Source organism: Berghia stephanieae, chromosome 2, assembly GCF_034508935.2.
Source record: "Berghia stephanieae isolate SIO BIC M18660-M18661 chromosome 2, UCSD_Bste_1.3, whole genome shotgun sequence".
Taxonomy (NCBI): Eukaryota; Metazoa; Mollusca; class Gastropoda; order Nudibranchia; family Aeolidiidae; genus Berghia; species Berghia stephanieae.
The window spans coordinates 117425812-117451286 of NC_088361.1; the positions used below are offsets into that span (position 1 = coordinate 117425812).

Consider the following 25475-nt stretch of genomic DNA (forward strand, 5'->3'; position numbering starts at 1 on the left):
AAATTATTATTAGAGGATTTAAATATTTATATATATAACTTTCAAATGAAAAGTCATAGATGGATTTTGATTAAAATTCTGGAAAGTTTTATATCGTGCAATACTATATATTGAGGAAAGAAAAACAGATGATAATTTTCTCTCATCTTATCTGTGGCATAAGATCATACTCAACTTTAGATTGTTATTTTTCACCATTGCCTGCATCCATATTTTTCGCTTCCACATCAAAAAGATAATAAGATAAAAAGTGTGTTTTATCTTCAGGGTAAAGCATTGAATTTAAGGGTGGAAATCAAACAATATGCTGTTCTTATATAGAGAGGTGAATAGTTAAACATAGAATATTGTTTTTTCCTTTGTAAATTTGTTCTCCATTATAAATTTCTGTTATGATGATTATTGGTATTTATTTTTTAACTCGGGGAGATCACTGCCTGTATCCGGATGTGGCATTTTGAGAAGGTCCCAAACTATTCACATAAATAACTTGCTTTAGGAATCCACTTCAATTCAGTGTTTGAACTGGTCTCTTTGTGTAACTTTAAAAAAAAGAATATTTAGGCTATTTCCATTATATTCCTCTTTGCTGGCTTTGGAATGATGTGCAAGTGTTTAGTGTCCTAAACACAAACCAATGAATTGTTTTTTCTTAATCACGATAGATTCCATTTATTTGTCATTACATCATCTCTTTTTTCAACACAAATATGCAATAGGAACTCTTGGTTGAAAGAGAGATGGAAAGAGAAGAGCATCAAAAAGAAATTGATAAAATGAAAGCTACTATTGAAGGAAAAGACAGATCTGCAAACTCACAAGACCGAATGCAAAGAGAGGTAAGGCATTATTTATTTAGATGACTCATATGAATGCAAATTTGGTTACAAACATAGAAAAACACCAAAGCAGTTGGAAAGTTTAAGAAATGCTCAGAATACATTATTTTGCATCAATTTCTAAAATCTGGGTGGGGTTCCTGACCTCCCATAGTGGGCAGGGGAGTACATCCTGTGTCTTCTATCCCCTTATATCTGTTTTCCAACATGCTTTCTGTATTTGTCTTGGAATGAGATTACTTGGTTTTGTCCTGGTCCTGGCCAGATGCCCTGGCTGAGAGTGAAACAGTCGAATGTTTAGTTAGTTTTGGGAGATGATATTTTTTTTCATTGTAAATCATCTCTCTGTTATGCACTGTATTATGCTTTCTTTATATTTATACATTTGAGTGTGTTCCTCTCAGCGGGGACCAGTGCTTGTGTCTGGATGAGACTTTTAGTGATCTCAAACTAAGTACTTTGATAGAGTGCTTTTGGAATCTACACCTGTTTCTTATTTGAACCAATTCCCCTTTGTCTTCCCTTTTCTTTCATGCTTTATTGTAATTCTAGAACTTTTTACTATCCCATTTTCTTCCTTTTTACTGGCGCTGATATGACCTTGATGTGTTGCAAGCGCCGTAAAACCCTTAAAAACATTTTTAAAAAAACAAATTTCTAAAATAAATTTGAGGAAATAAGTTCTTCCTTATTGCTCTTTCCTACATAATATTAGTTTACCAGTGGAAATTGAGTACTAAAAGCAGAAGACATTGACAATTTCAAAATTCTTTTGTGGAATGCCATCAAAGACTATTCTTTTTGTATCCAGATTGCTGATCTGACCGAGCAGCTTCAATCACGTATCTCCACCCAGTCAGCCCTGCATCAACGTATAGTTGACCTACAGAAAGTACTGGAAGACAAAGAATTAGGGACTAATGATTTGAAGGTACAAAGGAAAGAAAACGCCATCTTCTTTTTGTTGTTAAAACCATTTTTTTAAAAAGCATATCAAAAACAACAATACGAGTTGTTTATACTAATTTTTCTTTGATATCACTTCCTTTTGAGTTACCTCTTTGATTATTTTAAAAAATATTCTGTTATTAAATAAACAGCACATTTTCATAAAGCTTTGTCAAGCTTTGCAGGCTTTACAGCATACCAAAAAAAAAAAAAAAAGAAGAAGAAACTGTAATGAGATATTAACAAACCTGCACACTACCAAAAATTGTTTTAGATCATTTTTGAAAACTTGGAGCAAAAAGTGATAACTCATATGCTGGAATTGTAAATGTGATAAATAGGAATGTTTTTGAAGTTGTATTTTTGCTGAGAAAGGTCTGAGTTGAAAGTATTCTTTTGATTACATAATTAAATGAAAACTATTTATTTAACTTAAATATCTTCCTTTACGTTTATAAAATCTTCATTCATATTTTAAGAAAATATATCTATTTTACTGCATCTTCAAGATAGGTGAAATTACAAAATATTTTTTAAAAGTTATTCCCACTTTTCTTTATAGGTTTGGGTCAGCCAACTTGAAGGAGAACTTGACCAAAAATTCACAGAAGAAGATCAGCTGAAAGAAAGAATATCAAAGCTGGAGCGTCAGCTGACAGAGAAGTCTGAGAACAATGAGGAGGAGGAGCTTGAGGAAACAGTGAAAGCTTTCACTCCCCGCTCTGAAGCAGAATCAGGGGATAGCACCAGTATTCCTTCTCCTGTCAACATGGGCCATCGCAATTCAGTAATCTCCCTGGAAGAAGAGCTTCAGAGGTCAAAGGAAACAAAAGAAGTAAGATTTTTAACTTTTGGGATATTAGTTATTTGTGTATGCGAAGATTTTTTTTTGGTAATAGAATAATAGAAAGAAACGTTATTCAGATTCAATTTACAACCTCAAGATAACATTAATCACTTTACCAAGATAGAGGACCAGAACAAGTTCCTGGATCATCAAGTTTTATTATGAAAGCATCAATGGTATGATTTAAGTTTAATGATTAAGAATATTTGAGAAATATTTATTGTCAAATGGCATCAACATTTAAGGTTTTCCATCTGTTTCGCTCCAGGAGCTTGACCAAGAAAATAATACTCTAAAGGAGCAGCTCCATGACCAGATGTTGCAGATCTCAGGCCTCAAAAATCAGATAGACCAGATGCGTCATTATGCCACAGCCGATGACAGCGATGCTGCACAGTTGAGGGAGAGGTTGGCACAAGAACGTGATCAGGTGGAGAAGAAGGAGGCTGAGGTAAGATTCTATTACTATTTTCATGTTCATTGAAAACATAGAGCTATGCAAGAGAGTTAAAGCAGTTGAAATACAAAACATAGAGGAATGCATTTTTTAAAATAGATTTGATTATATATCGGCAGCTCTAGACTTGAAAGTTAAGAACATTTACCACTCTTAAATACCTTAGTGCATATGAAAAATTGCTTGATTTCTTTCATCAATTTTTCAAACACATTTTAAGTCAAAATTGGTTCCAAATTTGTTGATTAGACATGAGGGGAAAATGGATGCTATTACTAGACAATTGTCATGAAGTGTATGTACTCTGCATTCTTTTATTATTGCCTTTTCATATCTGACATAGCTTGCCGAAGCTGAGAGGAAGATAGAGCACCTGGAGTCTGTGTTACAAACCAAACAGTTGGAGGCTGAGGAAATGAATAGTCGAGTCACCAAGATTCTAGAAATGGGTGACACACAGGACGAGAATGAAAGGCTGAGGGTTAGTATCAATTATGTGGTCTAGATAGTCCATCATCATGCTTTCCATCATCATTATCATCATCATTATCCTGATCATCATCATCATCGTTGTCGTCGTCGTCATTGTCGTCGTCGTCATCATCTTCTTCTTCTTAGTATTCATGTTATACATTGATTTTAATCCCCTCAGTCATATGTAATTCAATGCTAACAATGTTGCTGTCTCTATGTTAATCCTTTTGTTTTTCACACCTTTTCCTCTCTCAGTTATTTTTTAGCATTTAAGTCATTTGGAAAGGCAGGTTGCTTAAATTTGTTCCTTTTCGTATTTTAGGAGAATATTGTATATGTAGCTCTGTTCAAAAATGTTTGCTTTATTATTGTTATTAATATTTTAGATGGCTTAAGTTCGAATAGTGTTTGATATGTACTTGTCATAAAAAGATAGAATTTATCGTTTGGTCTTGAAAACTGTAAGGTCTTTAAGGAAAACCTCAGCATCTCTAACATGCTTGAAACTGGAATGTGCACAACTAAGGTGACTTACTTTGTAGAACACAACCATCTTCCTTTCATGCCAGTAATATTCCAGGCAAATTTATTCTGGATGTGAGATAATAAACATCCCTCATGGTTCATTTTTAGTTGGCTGTTTGACGCTGGGTTACATGAACATGTATGTGGAATAAATTTCGGTATTTACCTACATATTATTTTGTATAGAATGACTTGGAAGAGTTGAGAAGTCAGATGTCCGAATTGTCATCATCATCACCATCATCAAACCAACTCTTCATGCCAGCTAGCCTTCTAGAGGAAAAGAATGAGGAGATATCAGAATTGAGGTCACGGCTACAAGTTGTTGAGCAAGATGTTGAGAAGAAGACTGGTCAAGTTACAGTTCATGAGGTTTGTGAATTTGCAACATATAATAAAAGAATCAGGAGGATTTTTTATTTTTAAAAATATTTTGAAGATTACCAATTATAGTACATAATCTTTTACTTTTACTGAGATTGATCCATTTCAAGTTGTTCAAAAGACATGAATTGACGAAAATATAATTTAAGAATGGAAAATTGGTCCATTTGTCTTGAAAAAATTGCAAACGATAAATGAACATACATTTTGGCCCATCTGGGTCATCATGTATCATTGTTCATATTTTCATTCTTTTTTTTTCACAGTTAGTCAAGAGACAAACAAAATACACAAATCGGACAAATATATATTTTTTTTCTAAATGTAGATTTATATCATATTAATTTAGCAATGAATGTGATATTACGACTTGTCTTATATATGTTTGTGAGGGGTGCAAAATTGAATATTTTAGGTACATTATTAATAATGCATAGTTGATTTAATTTGTGACACATAATCTTGCTATATTTAAGACACATTTAGCTAAATGTTACCTAATATTGTTAATTAAACATATGGTACATTTGAGATTGATTTTATTGGCTTAGCTCTTATCTTGGATAAATTAAATACGTGTTTTGTGAGCAAATTGAGAATTCAAAGTATTTCTCTTGTCGATGAGTGTTTGTCATGCATGTAAATTTTACATTAGGTATTATTTTTATCTACTTTAGGAGAAGATCCTTCACCTACAGCAAAGATTAAAGGATCGTGATGAGGAGATAGTGGACCTGCAGGACAGTCTGGCCAGTGCCAGAAGAGGGGAGGCTTGTCTTGACATGTCTCTGCCCATGTCTGATGATGTCAATAGTATGCTTAACATATCCATGACTGGCAGGGTGAGAGTCTTTTTTTTGTCAAACTGGAATTATTTATGTATTGATTTGAACGTGGTCCTTAAGGGTTAAAAGTGTATGATTTCTTATTGTAATTGTTTTAGATCAGATTTCATATGGAAAGTCTTAATGTTATTTTCTTTCAATAAATGTTAAATCCGTCATGCCTTTAATTAAAAAAAAAAAAGATGTGAATGAAAGCAGAGATATTCATACACTTTTACTTCCTCTTATTGGAATGTCAAAACAACTGCTGCTCTGCTGCTGCCACTTTTTAAATAAAAATATTACCAGACGAATATTGAGTCTTTTCGGTATCTCAGAAATAGGTTCAAATGATCTGGACCCGTTCTTATGTAGACTGAATAAGATTACCATTCTCTAAATCACATGGCTTGATTCATGTGACTATGGTTATTGACCAGCAACCATCAACAAACACAATTAAAAGCAGATGCAACAATGATAAAATATTTTACATAGGAAAAGTATGAAGACTGGTCTCTTACCAGAACAAAAAATCAATTTGGTCAGTGTACGTTTTTAGACTAAAGTTCATGGAATCTCTATCTAGAAAAAGTTCAAAAGAATATATTTTTTCTAAGGAGCTTGCTTCACCAAAGCTTAAGATTCTGACTAGGCTAGTAAAATACTTTCTCTTGTTACTCTACATAAGAATGGGCCAGGAATGTTTTTTGAGTGAAAAATTTTTATTGTGTTAGTGGCAGAGTTGGCAGTCAACGTAATGTCAAATCTTTTTTAAATGTTCGAAACATTGTGTCATGCCCCATGTATATCTCTTGGCATAAATTAGTCTTGCAGCTTTAACTAAAGAATGGGTAATGGATATGAAACGTTGTTATAAATGTATTTGACATACCTGTTAGTGAAAATGGCTTTAACTAAGGTATGGGTAATGGATATGAAACGTTGTTATAAATGTATTTGACATGCCTGTTAGTGAAAATGGCTTTAACTAAGGTATGGGTAATGGATATGAAACGTTGTTATAAATGTATTTGACATGCCTGTTAGTGAAAATGGCTTTAACTAAGGAATGGGTAATGGATATGAAACGTTGTTATAAATGCATTTGACATGCCTGTTAGTGAAAATGGCTTTAACTAAGGAGTGGGTAATGGAGGAGATGTGTTATATACACTTGCTTTTTGCTAAATTGGTTGCTGAATGTAGGTCCCGCTTTTTATATATTATGTTCAATTATTGATTCTATTAAGTTAAAAATCATAGGAATTTTTTTCTTAATTTTTTTTTTTATATTGTCCTTTATTCATGTTTTCCATCTTTTATATCATTTTCATTACACATACATGTTTATATTTTTCTAAATCGTTTCCAAATGTTGTATCGTTAAAATGGTGTTAACCTTTATGCTGTTGCATCTTCATTTAGGTTACCAAAACAACCCATGAACAAGTACGAATTCATCCTTCAGAATATAAAAACTATATACACTTGCTTGTTTCAAATACAGAAATAATAATAACCTTGCACGATTTACACAGACTACTTTGGATTTTAAAAAATAAACTTACAGTGTGTTTTTAGCACGTTAGAAATATACCTCACTTTCCTCAGTGAAGGTGGAAAATTTTATTCTTATTTAGATTTAGTTAATTATAACTCTTTATCATTCACTTTTTACATATATTTGAAAGATGGCTTGATTCCCATACACTATTTATTCGTTTTTTACATATCTGAAAAATGGCTTTCTTTCTGTATACTTTTCATTTTTTCTGTCATTAGTTCAGCAAAAGAGACAGTTTTTTTATGAATGGGAACAGAAAACCAAATGACTGTAGCCCAAGTTTTCCCTAAATTGGTTTTCTTTTTGTTCAGTCTAAATGTTTGTTGTATCTTTTAAATACTATTCTTTTGATTCTTGTGGTACAGACAAGTAGAGCTTCAAGGGCAATAATCCCGGTTGGTACAATTTGTAGGCTTTTGCTGCCAGTGGTTTAGTTGTTTGTGTATTGTACAATGGCGCTATTTGCCATTGGTATTTTACTCTTAACCATGTATTAAAGGTTTTCTCCCAAAAAATTTGTTTCAAATATAGCATTTTAAAAATTGATTTAATTGATATGACATTTTGTTGTAAATGAAACAAAAGTTTTTGCAATCTTTGTTCAAGTCCTAACCCATGTATGCTTGATAAACTAATTAGCTTTTTTTTTACGTATGGTTAGCTAAACGTGGATTGGGCCAAAATTAATCTTACTTTTCATATTGCTAAAATGTTTTGTTTTTTATTCTGGGTTTTTTTTTTTGTTTTTTTTTTTCTATGGAAGATACCAGTTACTTGATTTTAGAAATAGATTTGTCAGATTGTTTTTATTTAAGCCATTGTATTTTTGTTATAAAATCTCTACCATGTCAGTTGGTTAATTCCATGTCAGAATGTTGACATTGGGGTTCCTGACCTCCCATAGTGGGCAAGGGGGTAAATACTGTGTCTTCTATTCCCTTATATCTGTTTTCCAACATGCTTTTTGTCTTTGTCTTGGACTGAGATTACTTAGTTTTGTCCTGGCCCTGGCCGGAGTCCTAGCTGGGAGGGAATCGTGTCAAATGCATAGTTATTGTTTTGGAAGATGATATTTTTTCCCTTGTAAATCATCTCTCTGTTATGTATTATTATATTTTCTATTTTGAATCAATAATGTAAGCATTCGAGTGTATTCCTCTTTGTTGGATTTTGTGCTTGTGTTGGGATGAGACTTCTAGGTGATCTTAAACTAAGTACATTGGTGGTATGCTCTTGGAATCTACATCTGATCCCTATTTGTTCCCAGTTCCCCTATGTCTTACTTTTTCTTGGGTGCTTTAATTGTAATTCTAGAACTTTTTACTGTCCCATTTTCTTCCTTTTTACTGGCGCTGATATAACCTAAATGTGTTGCTAGCGCCGTAAAACCCTTTTAAAAAAACCCAAAAAAAATCCCAAAAGAATGTTGACAAGATGATATTATGATTATCTATCCCAATTCCATGGTTTTATTAAAGCTTATTGCTGTTTATATTTTTACATTTCAAAAATCACCATTTAATGTTTTAATGAGTAAATGAATAAATCAATAAATACCTGGCAGATCATTCTTTTATTAGAGACGCTTCTGACTGGCATCTTCCATTGTTATAAGATTGATATTGGTTTGTTTGTTTAAATTCCTCCACACAACACCTATTATTTACACTACAATATTATTTTTGGATCAGGTTTGATTAAATGGTATTCTATAAATGTTTGAAACGTTTTACCAAATATATTAGGAAACCAAAAATAACTCTCTCTCTCTCTCTCTCTCTCTCTCTCTCTCTCTCTCTCTCTCTCTCTCTCTCTCACTCTTTCTCTTTCTCTCTCTCACTCTTTCTCTTTCTCTCTCTCTCTCTCTCTCACTCTCTCTCTCTCACTCTCTCTCACGTACACACACACACACACACACACACACACACAGATTATTAAAGTTTCTCCAACAAACTTTATGTAGTTTTATTTTCAAGTCCATTGATAACGATCCATTTGAAAACCATTTTTGACGTGTGTGCCCGATTTGTCCACTTTTATATAATAGCTTTGTTGTTATTGGTGGTGTTCTACATTTTACATTTTACAATATTTGTTGTGTTGTCTTTAATGAGTTGAGTTATTAGCAGCTTCTAACACTCAGATCGGATTTTCTTCTTTTTTAAAAACCTTCGTTATAAAAAGAAGTTCTATCTCTCTCTCTCTCTCTCTCTCTCTCTCTCTCTCTCTCTCTCTCTCTCTCTCTCTCTCTCTCTCTCTCCCCCTCTCTTTCTCTCTCTTTCTCTCTCTTTCTCTCTCTCTCTCTCTCCTCCCCCCCCCTCTCTCCCTCTCTTCCTCTTTCCCCTCTCTCCTCTCCTCTCTCTCTCTCTCTCTCTCTCTCTCTCTCTCTCTCTCTCTCTCTCTCTCTCTCTCAAAATTAAGAGCATCATCATATAATGTTATTTTCCCTGTTTCTCTCGTCGGGCACTTCTTTGTCAAAGGACATCTACAAACATTGCATTACTGTTGTAGAAAAAAAGTGACATTATGAGTTTCTATTTGTATCGTAGAGGTGTCGTTGTTTTGCCATGCCAAAAAAGTTTGCCTATTGTCTTTTCTCCTCAGGTGGCATTCATGAAAAAAGTGAAGGTTGATATTGAAAACTAAATCCAATATCTCTGAACTGAAATTCTACTTATATAAACCCTTTCTATCAATTTCATTTCCAACTTTCAACCTTTACACTCTCATGCTTTGATAGAGAAAAAAAATTGAAAATTTTCCCTCATTAAATGAACTAAACTGTAGATATCATTTTTAAAAAGATATTTCCATTTCTTGTGGCTTTTTAAGAGAAACTTAAATATATAATTTAAAGCAATATTTTAAAAACTTGGTGGTTTTATTTGTTTAATTTAATTAATACCCTTACTATCTATCTCTTGGTGAGACTGGATTTCACTCTACAAGATATTAATCAACTTTTTACTTCTTCTTTTACTCTTTAACATACCGACTCAATTTTGTACTGACATTAAGCCTTTTTAAAGACCAACTGGGAGATTTAAATCAAGATTAAATTGTTACAAAAATTTCATTTTGTATCAATGGTTTTACGTCTTTTACTGTAACAGGTGTTTTAATCACAATAACTTTTTTATTATCTCATTATTGATATTAGAACACTCCTAAATATATTACAAATCTATTGTTTTCATCTTTATCAAATAATATTGAATTAATGAAATTCAAAGACATTATTTGTCATATAATTAATTACAAGTTTTAAAAAAAGCCTCTATCCATATGTCAGTGTCATTTCAACTAATTTTACATATACATTGCAATTTTGCTTTTTAAGAAAGGAAACATAATAACCTATTGAAAGCCATACTCAAAGTAGATTTAATATAATTTAAGTTGTGTTTTTAACTTTTAAATGCATGGCATAGCAGTAAGATAAAATTCATTCTATTTCTTAGATAAAAATGGAAGCGAAATTTTGTATATCACATTTATTTCAATACAAATATTCGGTTTTTTATCCTCATAATATTTTGCATTGTTTTCCTGGTTGATTTTATAATAAAGTTATTGATCTTTTGCTTTTGCAGACCAGTATACAGCAAGAGTTTGAAGACACCATTGCTCAGCGAGAGGGTGAAATACATTCTCTGGAGCTGCAGATTGCCACATTGAAGAAAAACTTTGAAGAAGCTCGGGCCATTTTGTCCATGAAGAATGAAGAGGAGGAAAAATGGAAGACAGAGCTCTCAGAAAAAGATGAGGAGATACAAAGACTGCAGCAGGACCTTCTCAATGTCGCCAAGGAGAGTGATGAAATGAAGTCGTCGCTAGAAAATTTACAAACAGAGAAAGAAAATCAGACTGATCAGCAAAAGGTAGGGAGTGATGAAAACCACACAAGACCTGTTTGCAGGGTGGGGTCCTTATACCTCCCATGATGGGCAGGAGGTCATGCTGCGCCTTCTATCCTCCGGTATCTATTTTCCGAGTTGCTTTCTGTCTTTGTCTTGGAATAGGATAGCTTGGTTTTGTCCAGGCCTTGCGGAGTCCTTAGGTGAGAAGGAAACAGTCAAATGTTTAGTATTAGTTTTGAGAGATGATTTTATTTTCTTGTAAATCATCTCTCTGTTATGTATTATTAGTTATGTTTTCTGTTTTTGATATATTCTGTAAACATTTTAGTGTATTCCTCTTATTGGAAACCTGTGCTGGTGTCTGGATGAGATTTTTAGGTGATCTCAAACTAAGTACACTGATAGAATGCTCTTGGAATCTACATCTGTTTCCTATTTAAACCATTCCCCACCTTTTCTTGTGTGCTTTCAATTGTTAATCTATAAATTTTTGATTATCCCATTTTCTTCCTTTTTACTGAGCTGAAATGGCCTTAATGTGTCATAAGCGCCTTAATACCTTCAAAAACAAAACAATCAATGTTTTAGTTTTCCTAACACAGACGAGATACATTTATTGAATTGTTTGTGCCATGCGTTTCTAACCTACAATCACTCATGAGCAGTTCTCATTTTCTGAAACGGGATGCCATTTCTCTTTATGGGATGTTGTTACTTTGTATTATTTTCTAAAAACATTCATATATATTTTTTGAAAAAGAGGGGAAATGCATTCAATGCTGTTTCTACCATACTTATTCTAATGGCAGTGTCTATAATATGAACGGCTAATAACATGAAATACTCCATGCATGAATTGTCTGCAAAAAAAAGCATGTTTTTTTTCATGACTTGCCAGTTTCTTGTAAAAATAGAAAATGGAATCTAGAATTATCCTCTAAACCACCATTTTATTCTTATTACTTATTACTCTTATTATTTACCATTCAAGAACGCTTTTTATGGTGAAGTTTCTGGGTGGGGTTCCTGGCCTCCCATAGTGGGCAGGGAGGCACTTACTGTGTCTTCTGTCCCCTTATATCTGTCTTCCAACTCACTCTCTGTCTTTGTCTTGGAATGAGATTACTTGGTTTTGTCCTGGCTCTGGCCGGATACTATAGCTGAGAGGGAAACAGTCAAGTGTATAGTTAGTTTTGGGAGATGATATTTTTATCCTTGTAAATCATCTCTCTGTTATGCATTGTATTATGTTTTCTTTATATTATATACGATTTGTAAAACATTTGAGTGTATTCCTCTTAGTGGGGACCTGTGCTTGTGTCTGGATGAGACGTTTAGTGATCTCAAACTAAGTACTTTGATAGTGTGCTCTTGGAATCTACACCAATTCCCTATTTGTACCATTCCCCTTTGTCTTACCTTTTCTTGGGTGTTTTAATTGTAATTCTAGAACTTTTTACTATCCCATTTTCTTCCTTTTTACTGGCGCTGATATGACCTAAATGTGTTGCAAGTGCCGTAAAACCCTTAAAAACAAAACAAACATATGGTGAAGTTTCTCATATCATATCTCATTTTGTTATTTAAAGGAGTATTATCACTTGATTTTCAGTTGGTAGAGTCCTTAGAGGAGTCCATACAAGAGAAGGACAATGATATCTACCAGCTGACCTTAGAGATCCAAGAACTAAAAACACAGCTGGTGGAGGCAGCCCAGGCCACAGAGGCAATGGAAAAAGTCATAGAGCAGAAAGATGCAGATCTGACTAAGGTAGCTGTGTTCAATTTAATCATTTTTACTAGTGTTTCAGAGCCATTAGAGGGATTAAACTAGAATTAATACTGTTTTTGTAGAGTGTGAAATGGAAACTAGCAATTCTTTTCTTCCCACAGATTACGATTCTTGTGCATCATAAAGTGCACTCTGTTCGATTTGATAATAGGTCTAAATTTTTGACTGAATGCGTATTTAAATTATATTTAATTGCACATGATGCTCCAGTGATGAGCCAACAACCTCAAATTCTCTCTTAAATAAAGCTGATGAAAAACAAAAATGAGTTTTTACACTTCGTCAACATTGACAGAAGCAGCGGGTCCAAATCCATGACAAGTTGTATATGATGACGATGGTAAAATAAAATTAGTCACTTGATTATACAGGCTGATAAGTTTTGGAACTTATTTCATGGTCTTAGAAAAGGCCATTTTTTTGGTATAGTTTCATATACATTTGTCAAATAACATTTTAAAAAATGCTTCTTTTGTGTGTCTTGAAAGTTATATCAAAATTCTATTCTGTCCTCAAAAGTTATTATGTGGTTAATTTAGACATGTAATTGTTTTAGTGATGTCCAATAACGATTTATATATATTATTTTAAGCATTATCTATGTTAGCGTGTCATCATCATCATCATCATCATCGTCGTCGTCGCCATCTCCCCCTTCTCTCCCTCCCTCCCTCCTCCTCCTCCTCCTTCTCCTCCTCCTCCTCCTTCTCCACCTCCTACTCCTCCTCCTCTTCCTCTTCCTCCTCCTCCTCCTTCTCTCTCCTTCTTCTTCTTCTTCTTCTTCTCTTCTTCTTCTTCTTCTTCTTCTTCTTCTTCTTCTTCTTCTTCTTCTTCTTCTTCTTCTTCTTCTTCTTCTTCTTCTTCTTCTTCTTCTTCTTCCTCCTCCTCCTCCTCCTCCTCCTCCTCCTCCTCCTCCTCTTCCTTCTCTTCTTCTTCTTCTTCTTCTTCTTCTTCTTCTTCTTCTTCTTCTTCTTCTTCTTCTTCTTCTTCCTTCTTTTTTCTGCTTCTCCATCACCACCACAACCACAACCACCACCACATTTCGAAACTCTTTATAATTAGACCCAAGAAGAAAGAGACGAGAAGAGAGACCTGATACAGGAGAAAGAGCACAAGTTAGACCAAATGATTATTCAGATTGATGGGCTGCAGACTGAAATCTCTGGTCTCACAACATTCCAGGTTAGCTGTACTTCCATAGTAAAGGTTTCTCATTAAATTGAAACCCAAAGTCAGTAATGTTTTTTATTTTGACAATGTTGAAGTGAATGATGAAAAGGCACTGAGCTCATCGTGTTAAAATAAGCTTGAAATGAATTTTCACAATTGTTAGAGAGAGAGAGAGACGGGTCTTGAGATTTACAATCCATGTGGTGTCCCATTTCCTCTCTGATTTTCATCTTATTGATGACTTGAGAAACTTTTTTCTCTTAGCTCATGAGTTGTTTCAAGTAATGTCAACTGTTGTTTTGGAAATAAAAAAATTATTTGAAATAAGAAAAGGGAGCCGATTTTTAAAATTTTCTCCCAAGAAAACTCTTGGCTTTTCAAATATACTGCCATGTCGTTGTTGCTTGCTCCTTTTAATTAAAAAAACATAAAAGTGAGATGGAAAGAATAATACAGTTTTGAATTAGATATTGATTGACATGAGAAATAATGATTACCTTTGTAACCTCTTTTTACAAAACTAGTTCATGTTTTTGATTTAATAGGTTCACATTTTTTGTTTGCAATTTAACGTTTTTGATGAAATAATGATGATATTTGTTTTCATTGTGTTACTATATTTTTACAAATAGACTGAGCTACAGAAAGACTATGACACCATTCAATCTATGCTGGATGACAAGGAAAAAGTATTGGAGACTCTGACGCAAGAACTGACAGACACAAAATCTCATCAGGATGCTTTGGAATCCATGGTAAGTTGCATTTATTCTAATCTCTTATATCGGATTTTTTTTATTTTTTTACATTTGGATCTTATTCTAAAGTTTCCCTATTATTTTATGCCATAAATGCACATTCCCTTTCATAAGATTTCAATGAAAATAAGTGGTGGTGGGATTTGAAAAAAAACAACTGTCTAGTTTAACTTTTATTATTTTGGTAGGTGAATTTTTTTGATTTTATTATTTTATCTCTTCAATGAAATATAGGAATGAGATATTGAAATTTGAACAAATATTTCAACAATCACAATCCAGGTGATCAAACACTCTAAATACTTTATTTCACGGAATTTGACATATTATTAGTTTGAAATACTTCTTGAGAGACTTGAGAATGATATTACAGATTGAGTTCATCATAATATTACGCTAAAAATGATTGCCATCAATCAGTAATAAAGAAAACTTAAATCATTTCAAAATATTTCATCCCTTGCAACATAGAATACTTTATTTATGAAAGTAAATTAGAAAACTTAGATTTTCATTAATCTTAAATGTTTTATGTGATGATGTCGAAACTTGCCAAAGGATGTAATAGTCTTAGTGTTACCGTTTATTAAGGGCATGTGTGGAGATTCATAGATTCACCCTCAAAGACTATTTTGTTTGGCCACCAACCTTCCCCACCCTCTGGTAAAACTAATTTGTTTTAACTTTTTCTTTTAGGGAGGGGGGGGGGGGGGGGGGGGGGGGGGGGGGATGGATTCTTACCGTCAATGTAAAGCCTTGTTTTTTTGGTATTAAGTTAGAAAAAGGTTTTGACGACATTATTTCTGCTTTTAAGCTATAGACAGATTATCTCTATTTGTGGTTGTTTCTTGGCACAAATGAGTTTATATTCATGATCAATCAATTGCACTTATGTGCTGGTTATGATCAATATTTTAGATACAATTGGAAGCAATGGTTGCCTCGCTGAAGAAGGAACTCGTTGAGAAACAGAACGTTGTGGAAGAGAAAGAGGAGGAACTCTATGAGCTTCGGGACAAATTAGAAGACATGGTAGCGTTATGTAGCATATGCTCTTTCTGTCTTCGTTTTGATATATCATCTGATTCCATCCATATTATTATACATGTAAACCTTGAACCGCACAGCAATTTTAACTATAGCCTTAGCTTTTGTCAATCCCTAAAGAAAATTAAAAATGTTGTTTCTCTTGTATTTTGGGGTTTTTTTTTGCATGTTTAAAACCCATTATTTCGGGAAATGGATTGAAGAAATGATAGAGAGATAAAAGTAAAATGAAACAAAATAAACACTCCCCTTCTATCTTCCTTTTGGAATGAAGTAGATAAAAGAATAGATTAAAAGATTTAAAATACACATCTCTGTTTGAAGAGTTTACCAATAAATGCCAATAAGCTACTGTTTTTGTCAGATGCGATGGACGGAATCAGCTATCTTTTGTTATGTTTGATATCCCTTGACTCATGCTCTGTCATAACTATGTGTTTGACCTGTATGCTAGTGCATCCAATATTGTGTTTTGGTTGGAATAATAAAACTGTTTTTTCTGAAATCTTGGAAATTATGCATATTGTTTGAAATTGTTGATGATGTCCTAAAACTGTATGGTTTGATTGCAGTTCGATTATTAACATTGTTGTGATGCAGGAAATAATCATATTGATTACTTGTAAAAGATGGACTAAAAATTTATATCTCCCAACTTTATATTTTTAGCATCCCTTAAGTTGTAAATCAAAATCATTTTGTATTACATGATCATTCAATTTCTATCGATTAAGATTTAAGAGCAGGTAATTTTGATTGTTAAAAAAAAAAATGATAAAAGAATATCACAGGACACCCGTCTTTTAAACAGACATAATGTTCTTTATTTGGCTGATGTGCATGTAGCATGTAGATTTACATGGCTTTTTATACCTTAGGTGTAAAGTGAAAGTTTGTCTATTCTTAAATCTATTTTAGAATGATAATTACCAACCATGAAGTTTGCTGCAATCTTTTTAAACTGCTAAAGCAATAAATAGAATAGAAAGTGAACATTAGATATTACGAAAAGATTTAAACAGTTTTCCACAGATAAAAGCATTATATTAGTCTAGTTATTATTTTATTTTTCTTATGAGTCTATTCCTCACACCTCATACTTTTGAATGTTTGGCCTGATAATTCAGTGATAGATTAATTTGATTTTTGAGCAATAGCATATCCTCTTCACCCCATCCCTTCATTCAAATCCATGTCTGACATTAGAAAGGAGTTGAAGCCGTGCACCATTAAACAGAAATATTAGCGTGGTGTTTCATTCATCCTGTTTTGTTGATAAAGGAGAAACCCGAAACGTTCATTTGATCTGTTTTTGTAATTAAATTGAAGCTTACATTCATTTTCACATTATAATTTATTTCTTTGAGCTTCGAGCAGCAACATTTACATGATGACAATGAAGGAAAGTTGTAGACGTGCATCTTTTAAGAGAATTATTAGTATTAACATTAAACAGGTCTTGTGATGACAATGAGGGCAAGTCACAGAAGTGTGATACTAATGAATTTATTGACTGATGGAAAAAGAAGATGACGTTTTTGATAGACGAGTTGTTCATATTCTATTTCCACATCTTCTCCTACAACCACTTCTGCAACTGCTACTTATTTCTATGATGACGGTATCAACGAATTCTACAATTATTGTTGCTGCTGCTACAGTTACTCCTAATGCTAATTCTACTGCGATTTCTACAACTCTAACACAGCTGCTGTGGCAGACTACTTTTTACCACATACTGTTAATACCACTATGACATTGATGAGTATTTTACAACAAAGTCTGTCATTTCTAGCTATCACAGTGTCTTTAAATCTTCAAGTAGTTAATTCACTACAAACATTGGAATTATTTATCTGGTGATGGATAATACCGTTGACACGACTGGATGGACTGTATTAAGTATACTGAATTGACATTATATTTTGTATGCATCAACTTTATGCTTTTTAAAAAAAAATGTCCAGAAAAAAGGGGGAGGGGGGGAAGATAGAATACAGAGTAAATTGGGAAGGTAAATATTTTTATCCATTTATCCACATACGTCTGTTTTCTCCCTTTTTATAAATTTCCTTTCCATGGACTTTCTTATGACACCATTCCATTCTTATCCCATTTCCCACATTCTACAATTCTATCATTATTTTGTTTCTGAAAGAGTTTTTTTTATATACATATTTTGTCTCAAAAAATTCTCTCTCTCTCTCTCTCGCGCTCTCTCTCTCTCTCTCTCTCTCTCTCTCTCTCTCTCTCTCTCTCTCTCTCTCTCTCTCTCTCTCTCTCTCTCTCTCTCTCTCTCTCTCTCTCTCTCTCTCTCTCTCTCTCTCTCTCTCTCTCTCTCTCTCTCTCTCTCTCTCTCTCTCTCTCTCTCTCTCTCTCTCTCTCTCTCTCTCTCTCTCTCTCTCTCTCTCTCTCTCTCTCTCTCCTCTCTCTCTCTCTCTCTCTCTCTCTCTCTCTCTCTCTCTCTCTCTCTCTCTCTCTCTCTCTCTCTCTCTCTCTCTCTCTCCTCTCTCTCTCTCTCTCTCTCTCTCTCTCTCTCTCTCTCTCTCTCTCTCTCTCTCTCTCTCTCTCTCTCTCTCTCTCTCTCTCTCTCTCTCCTCTCTCTCTCTCTCTCCTCTCTCTCTCTCTCTCTCTCTCTCTCTCTCTCTCTCTCTCTCTCTCTCTCTCTCTCCTCTCTCTCTCTCTCTCTCTCTCTCTCTCTCTCTCTCTCTCTCTCTCTCTCTCTCTCTCTCTCTCTCTCCTTCTCCATCTCCATCTCTCCCTCGCCTCCCTCCCTGCCTGCCTTCCTTCCACATCCCTTTTGAACTTTCATCCCAGTATCATATCTACTTCCTCCTGTGAATGTAACTATTTGTAATGCGGCGAGCATTTTGTTCTTTCTTTAGATCATTCAAATTTTAATTTTACACAAATTTTGTACTAAATTTGCCAATGCATCACACATAATCAAAAGTGAATGTAGCATATTAATTTGTTTATAAAGTAGTTGCACTTGAATTGAAGTCTGACATTAAAAATTAACTCGATGTCATTTCATGATGACTTGTCTCTATGATTATTTACAGGAGTCAATAATTATTTCTTGTTAATGGAAATATGACACACTGTTTTTTTTTCCTTCTTTCTTTTAAGCACGATGTTTCCGCAAAGCATACTCTAGAAATTATCCCTAAGAGTATGGTCTTTTAAGAATCCCATTGAATAGTTAGCTCAGAAAATATAAGGAAATTAATATTGGCACATGATATTATTAATTTTAAGTTATCTTTTCTTTGAATAATATTTTTGTTTTTAAATATGATTAATTGAAATTGATTCTTCATTTTAATTAGCACATTTTCTTTTAATTTTGTTGCACGTAACAAAAATGTTTGTTTTATGGTTATTTGCATGGTCCTTTCTGATAGGTATAATTTCATCATTTAAGTTGAAAGTTTTGATTTTTAAAATTTGAATACCTTTTTCTTTCCACTTAATGGGAAATGCCTTTTTTTTCTTTTTGAACAAAACTTTATTTTACCCCATGGTTTTAATAATTTGGGCAATGACTTTCATTTTGTAGGGAAATGTGAAAGGAGAACTTGGCACTGTTGAAATGAGACTCAAGCAAGCCTTAGATGATTTGGAATCTGAGAAAAAAACCTCCTCCGAACTGCAAGAAACTCTCAATAAGGAAAAAGAAAATGTTGAAAAATTGAAAGAAGAAATGAACAAACTTTCAGAAGAATGTGACTCTCTAAAGGAGAATTTAGAATGTGCAGAAAAATTTATAAACGAAAAAGACTTAGTTATTGATAGTCAAGAACAAGAATTAAATTTGGCTGCCAATAAAGAAGAAACCGTTAAAGAAAAAGTGCTTCTCTTGGAAAAAACTTTAAAAGAAGACAATGACAATGCAAAGGAGGAGATGAAAGTAGTAATTGACGAGTATGAAAAAATCAGGTCAGAGTACATCTCTAAAGTCAAAGATCTTGAAGAGCAGCTGCAGGTGCAAGACGCAAATTATGTAGCCATGTGCTTAGCCAGTGGAAAAGATTTGAATCAGAGTAGTGACTTGGAATCCTCCAAACTGCTTGATAAAGGAAATGTATCGCTGGTAGAAGATCTTACAAACCAATTGAAAGACCTTGAAGAGCAAAAAAATGAATGCATTGACTCATTGAAGAAGCAGTTAGAAAATCAAGATAAAGATGTTAAAGAACTTGCCAATGTGAAAAGACAGTTGGAAGAAATGGATGAACAACTTCGGTCCAGACAATCCATGTTATTAAAACTTCAAGCTGACAATGAACGACTCTCTGAACAGTCTGTGGATATTGGTGGGGTTGATGATATCACAAAGCAATTAGAAGAAAAGAACATTCAAGTGAATGAACTGGAAGGTCAGTTGAGGTTTAGGCAATCTGCTCTGTTAGAGCTGGAAGCCGAAAGAGATAATCTCATTGAGGAAAAGGTGAACATTGAGCAGAAATTCAGAAAGGTGCTAGAACGTAAGGAAAATGAGCTCCAAGCAATTCAAGAAAAGTACTCAAACCTGAAAAATGGAATTAATGAGGAAGTCCTTCATTTGGAACAGGAAATGCAGAGAAGTAGCGAGGCAAGTGTTATAAAGAAATTGCCCACTGATGAAGAGGAGCCTGAGGAAGTTAAGGAATTAAAACAAAAGTTGAAGCAATCATCTGAAAAATTGAATATAAAATCTTCTAAATTGGAAGATATAGAAACAGAACTTCAAAGAAAAAATAATGAATTGGAAGTACGACAGAATACAATTCATGATTTGCTTGAAGAAATCGAGTCATTGCAGTTAGACAGGGCAGTTCTGGAATCTAAAGAGAGGGAGCTAGAAAATCTTCGGATGTCAATGAAAGAATTGGAGGAAAAGACCAATTATAATGCAGAAATTGATGAGGAGAGAGTTAAAGAGATGCTTTTGAAAAACGTTGAAGAAAAAGCAGCAGATATCGAAGACAGAGATGAAGACACTTGTATTGAGATGGATTTTATATGTGCTCAAACAACAAGTGGTGTGAGTGCTGCCCCAACTGCGAATGAGGACAAGCAGGATGAGTTGTCTGTCCAAACGCCACAGGCACACCAATCAGTGATAGATGAACTTCATGATGAGATTAAGGTGAGATTGAGTGGAAACAAAGGAGTGGTGGGAAGTTGTTTTTTTTTAAAAGTCAATTTAGATTGTATGACTTGATCAAAAGAAAAATATCCTATAATACTATGAAGTAATCAAATGTCATATGTTTACAAAAGTAATGATATTTTTATTTTTATAGACTTCCTACACTTCCACCCCCTACCCCACCTCCGTTTTTTTTGTTTTTTTAAAAATATTTTTTGAAATAGTTAATTAGATTTGAATGCCTTAGTGGGAAAAGGTGCATTATGTTACTTGAAAATTGTCTATTTTTGTTTGGGTTTTTTTTCTCTCTTTAATTTGTTGTCTCTGCTTTCTATGTTTTGGTTCCCACTGGTGTTATTCCCTTTCCTGCACTTACTTGGCTTTGGTGTCCAATCGTGATCTAAAATTCAATGTAAAATTCTCTCCATTTCTGTGCACGCACACACACACACATACACACACACTCATATGCAAATGTCTTTTCAGGTTGAGTGTTTGAAATGAGATTTTTGCACCATTTTTTGTTTAAAGTTATGAAATCATTTTGAGGGATTTTTTGAAAACTATGAAACGTGTGCTGCGTTTGAGAAATGAGTTCCATTATTAATTACAAATGAACATAGGACACTGGGAAAAAAAAAAGAGTTCAAAATTTAAAAAATAGATTCAACAGTCTTCCCTCTCTTTTTTGTGTGGAAATGTTACCATAAAAAAAAGACACTAAGGTCATTGTCAAGAATAGGGGGAATAAGAACCATATAAAATGTCATATTCTTTAAAATTGTTAGTCAATTAAAATTCTTTACAATATTTCTGCCAATTTTAGACAATGATTATTTTTTTCTCTCCTGTTTTAAGGGAAAAGAGAAAAATATTGGCAAATTAACAAGTCAGATTGAAAGTTTGAAATCTCAAATAGAAGAGCAAGACCGTGTTATTCTGTCACTGAAGGATGAGTTAGAAATTTCTAATGCTTCCCATGAAGAGCAACTATTGTCAAGAGACAATCAAATCACCGAGCTGCGGGAAGTAGCTCGCACCCTTAAACCCTCAGCATCCTTGGAGAAAATGCAGCAATCATCTGAGGGTAGTGCCTTGTCACCTAAAACCAAGGAACAAATCTCGCAACTCAAGACTGAATTAAGGAAAGCCCACAAAGGTAGGTTTAAATTGATTATAAAGATATATCTACATGTAATCATATTCCCTTTTGATAAATAGATTCACCGTGTTTTGCTCAATGCCTACTGAATTCACACTGCTTTATTAAATTCCCCAGAAAGCCTATTGGTTTAAAATTTAAATTTCACGAAGTATAAGTTGTCTGCTAAGGACACTCTACTGGTACTCTTACAATATGTGTCACTGGTTATAACCAGGCACACAATTACAACACAGTCCTATAGGTATATGTATATGATAGGCCTTACTCCAAGAAAGGACACATTCTCGTTGTTACTTTTTTGACATATGACCATGCTCATTGTCACTTGACTTTGACAAAATTTGAGAGAATGTAAGAACTGTCAACCCTTGTGCTATTTGCTTGGTCCATCCAAGCATTGAGGTCTTGTGCGTAAATGTCAGTTAGTTGCAAAATTAGTAACAACAAGATATAAGTGAATAGAAAAGTGCCAGAAGACAATAGAGAATAAAAATTTTTCGCGGCGGTGGTGGGGTTTGAACCTGCGACCTTATTGGTACGACAACTCCGCCTGGCAGGTGAGAGCGTGGCTCTACCGTGTGAGCTATCCACGAACACAAAAATATTCGTTTCAAACTCAAAGTCATTACTAGATCCCTCTCTCACCCACTTCTTGAGACCGCCGATTCGTTCGTACACCACCATCGCGAATAATTTTGACCAGCAGTTAAGCTTAATAGCCAATATTCTCAACACAAACATATAACATAGAAACGATTGAGACATTGAGTATGCTCCGGTGTATGGGGTGAATTTTTAATTCAGAAAAGTGAGTGGAGCAGGCACTTATGTTGGTAACAACAAGATATGAAGTGAATAGAAAAGTGCCAGAAGACAATAGAGAATAAAAATTTTTCGCGGCGGTGGTGGGGTTTGAACCTGCGACCTTATTGGTACGACAACTCCGCCTGGCAGGTGAGAGCGTGGCTCTACCGTGTGAGCTATCCACGAACACAAAAATATTCGTTTCAAACTCAAAGTCATTACTAGATCCCTCTCTCACCCACTTCTTGAGACCACCGATTCGTTCGTACACCACCATCGCGAATAATTTTGACCAGCAGTTAAGCTTAATAGCCAATATTCTCAACACAAACATATAACATAGAAACGATTGAGACATTGAGTATGCTCCGGTGTATGGGGTGAATTTTTAATTCAGAAAAGTGAGTGGAGCAGGCACTTATGTTGGTAACAACAAGATATGAAGTGAATAGAAAAGTGCCAGAAGACAATAGAGAATAAAAATTTTTCGCGGCGGTGGTGGGGTTTGAACCTGCGACCTTATTGGTACGACAACTCCGCCTGGCAGGTGAGAGCGTGGCTCTACCGTGTGAGCTATCCACGAACACAAAAATATTCGTTTCAAACTCAAAGTCATTACTAGATCCCTCTCTCACCCACTTCTTGAGACCGCCGATTCGTTCGTGGATAGCTCACACGGTAGAGCCACGCTCTCACCTGCCAGGCGGAGTTGTCGTACCAATAAGGTCGCAGGTTCAAACCCCACCACCGCCGCGAAAAATTTTTATTCTCTATTGTCTTCTGGCACTTTTCTATTCACTTCATATCTTGTTGTTACCAACATAAGTGCCTGCTCCACTCACTTTTCTGAATTAAAAATTCACCCCATACACCGGAGCATACTCAATGTCTCAATCGTTTCTATGTTATATGTTTGTGTTGAGAATATTGGCTATTAAGCTTAACTGCTGGTCAAAATTATTCGCGATGGTGGTGTACGAACGAATCGGCGGTCTCAAGAAGTGGGTGAGAGAGGGATCTAGTAATGACTTTGAGTTTGAAACGAATATTTTTGTGTTCGTGGATAGCTCACACGGTAGAGCCACGCTCTCACCTGCCAGGCGGAGTTGTCGTACCAATAAGGTCGCAGGTTCAAACCCCACCACCGCCGCGAAAAATTTTTATTCTCTATTGTCTTCTGGCACTTTTCTATTCACTTCATATCTTGTTGTTACCAACATAAGTGCCTGCTCCACTCACTTTTCTGAATTAAAAATTCACCCCATACACCGGAGCATACTCAATGTCTCAATCGTTTCTATGTTATATGTTTGTGTTGAGAATATTGGCTATTAAGCTTAACTGCTGGTCAAAATTATTCGCGATGGTGGTGTACGAACGAATCGGCGGTCTCAAGAAGTGGGTGAGAGAGGGATCTAGTAATGACTTTGAGTTTGAAACGAATATTTTTGTGTTCGTGGATAGCTCACACGGTAGAGCCACGCTCTCACCTGCCAGGCGGAGTTGTCGTACCAATAAGGTCGCAGGTTCAAACCCCACCACCGCCGCGAAAAATTTTTATTCTCTATTGTCTTCTGGCACTTTTCTATTCACTTCATATCTTGTTGTTACCAACATAAGTGCCTGCTCCACTCACTTTTCTGAATGCAAAATTAGTGAGAGCTTTCAAGTGAACAATTGTTTAAATTCGTATTCATATTTATCATTGCAATTGCTAACATATATATTTTCTCTCACTGGGTTCATTTGACATTTATTGTTTGTTTTTCTCATGTAGCCACAAAATAATTTGCAATGCTATTTTTATCTATATTTTATGTGATTGTAAATTTATTTGCAAAGTTAGGATCTATCGTTATGTAATATTACATATATGTGCTTGTGTGTTCGTAGAGTTTTATATCTGATATATTTTTCTATTATAAAAAGTGCTTATCGCTATACCTTTCATAGCACTGGAGGAAATGCAAGGCAATGGTGGACAAAGCACCAGAGTGACTGATGAAGGTGCTGATTCAGTAGATGGTGGGCGATTTTCTTACCAGGCTGAGCTGGAGGCCCTGAGGAAAATAGCCCAGGAACAGGAGGAAGAAATAATAATATTGAAGTCACAGGGAAACAAGCCTGTCATGGTAAGTTATTTATGAATGAATTCTGAAAAATAAATTCATATTCTGCCAGACAGTACCCCAGGGATGAGAAAGTCAGTTTTTCCTTTGACTCTTGTGTATCCAGTTGCACACAAATGCAAATTTCTATTTGAAAACATGCCTAATTTTCCAGATGACTACACCTTTCAGTAAACTTTTTTTTCTCTCCAGATCAAACAAAAATACATTGTATGTTGTATTTTTAGTTTTAATTATATCATTTAGGTCTTCAAAATATTTTTAGTAGAGAAGATAGCGCAAGTGTTAAGTTTGACATAATTTAGGATGACACAGGATACTTTTGTAACTATGGTTTTTATTCAAACCCAAAGAACAACATATTAACATGGAGACATCGTGAGTGAATTTCAGTAGGAAGGAATCAACAGTAAAAGTGAAATGTAAACACCCGGTTATTTATCATAAGAGTGAACGCCCTTGGTTCAAGGGAAATAACCAACAAAGTATTGTAGAGAGACATTATTACACAATTGTTTCTCTTAGACCATTAGAAATCATAAGATCATATACTAATAGTAATAACACAGAAATAATTCAACAGCAAGAGAGGTCAGTAGTGGTGCGTTGCATTTATTAGCAAAGAGGTTACCATTGTGTTTAACACCTTAATTTATTTGATAGATTTAAGTCACAATCCAGGGAATAACTGTTTAATGTAAGTCCAATAATGAATGAAACTTAAAAATAGACCAACAAATTATGTCAC

General features: G+C 34.4%; 1 protein-coding gene across 32 annotated transcripts in view; it reads left to right on the plus strand.

Annotated features, from left to right (window-relative positions):
- LOC144966370 (uncharacterized) overlaps nt 1–25475 on the plus strand; it is a 141447-nt gene that overhangs the window by 90918 nt on the left and 25054 nt on the right. For 3 of the 32 annotated variants that reach the window (XM_078902716.1, XM_078902717.1, XM_078902722.1), the window contains 17 exons: nt 720–839; nt 1651–1770; nt 2350–2622; nt 2903–3085; nt 3435–3572; nt 4277–4462; nt 5152–5316; nt 6727–6750; nt 7231–7260; nt 10459–10746; nt 12338–12496; nt 13580–13699; nt 14320–14442; nt 15364–15477; nt 19055–20626; nt 21488–21788; nt 24552–24730. In XM_078902716.1, coding sequence (XP_078758842.1) covers nt 720–839; nt 1651–1770; nt 2350–2622; nt 2903–3085; nt 3435–3572; nt 4277–4462; nt 5152–5316; nt 6727–6750; nt 7231–7260; nt 10459–10746; nt 12338–12496; nt 13580–13699; nt 14320–14442; nt 15364–15477; nt 19055–20626; nt 21488–21788; nt 24552–24730 — 4095 coding nt within the window. Of the gene's footprint in view, nt 1–719; nt 840–1650; nt 1771–2349; nt 2623–2902; nt 3086–3434; nt 3573–4276; nt 4463–5151; nt 5317–6726; nt 6751–7230; nt 7261–9469; nt 9494–10458; nt 10747–12337; nt 12497–13579; nt 13700–14319; nt 14443–15363; nt 15478–19054; nt 20627–21487; nt 21789–24551; nt 24731–25475 lie in introns of all 32 variants that reach the window. The other 29 variants (XM_078902719.1, XM_078902723.1, XM_078902726.1 and 26 more) reach the window with 15 other exon arrangements.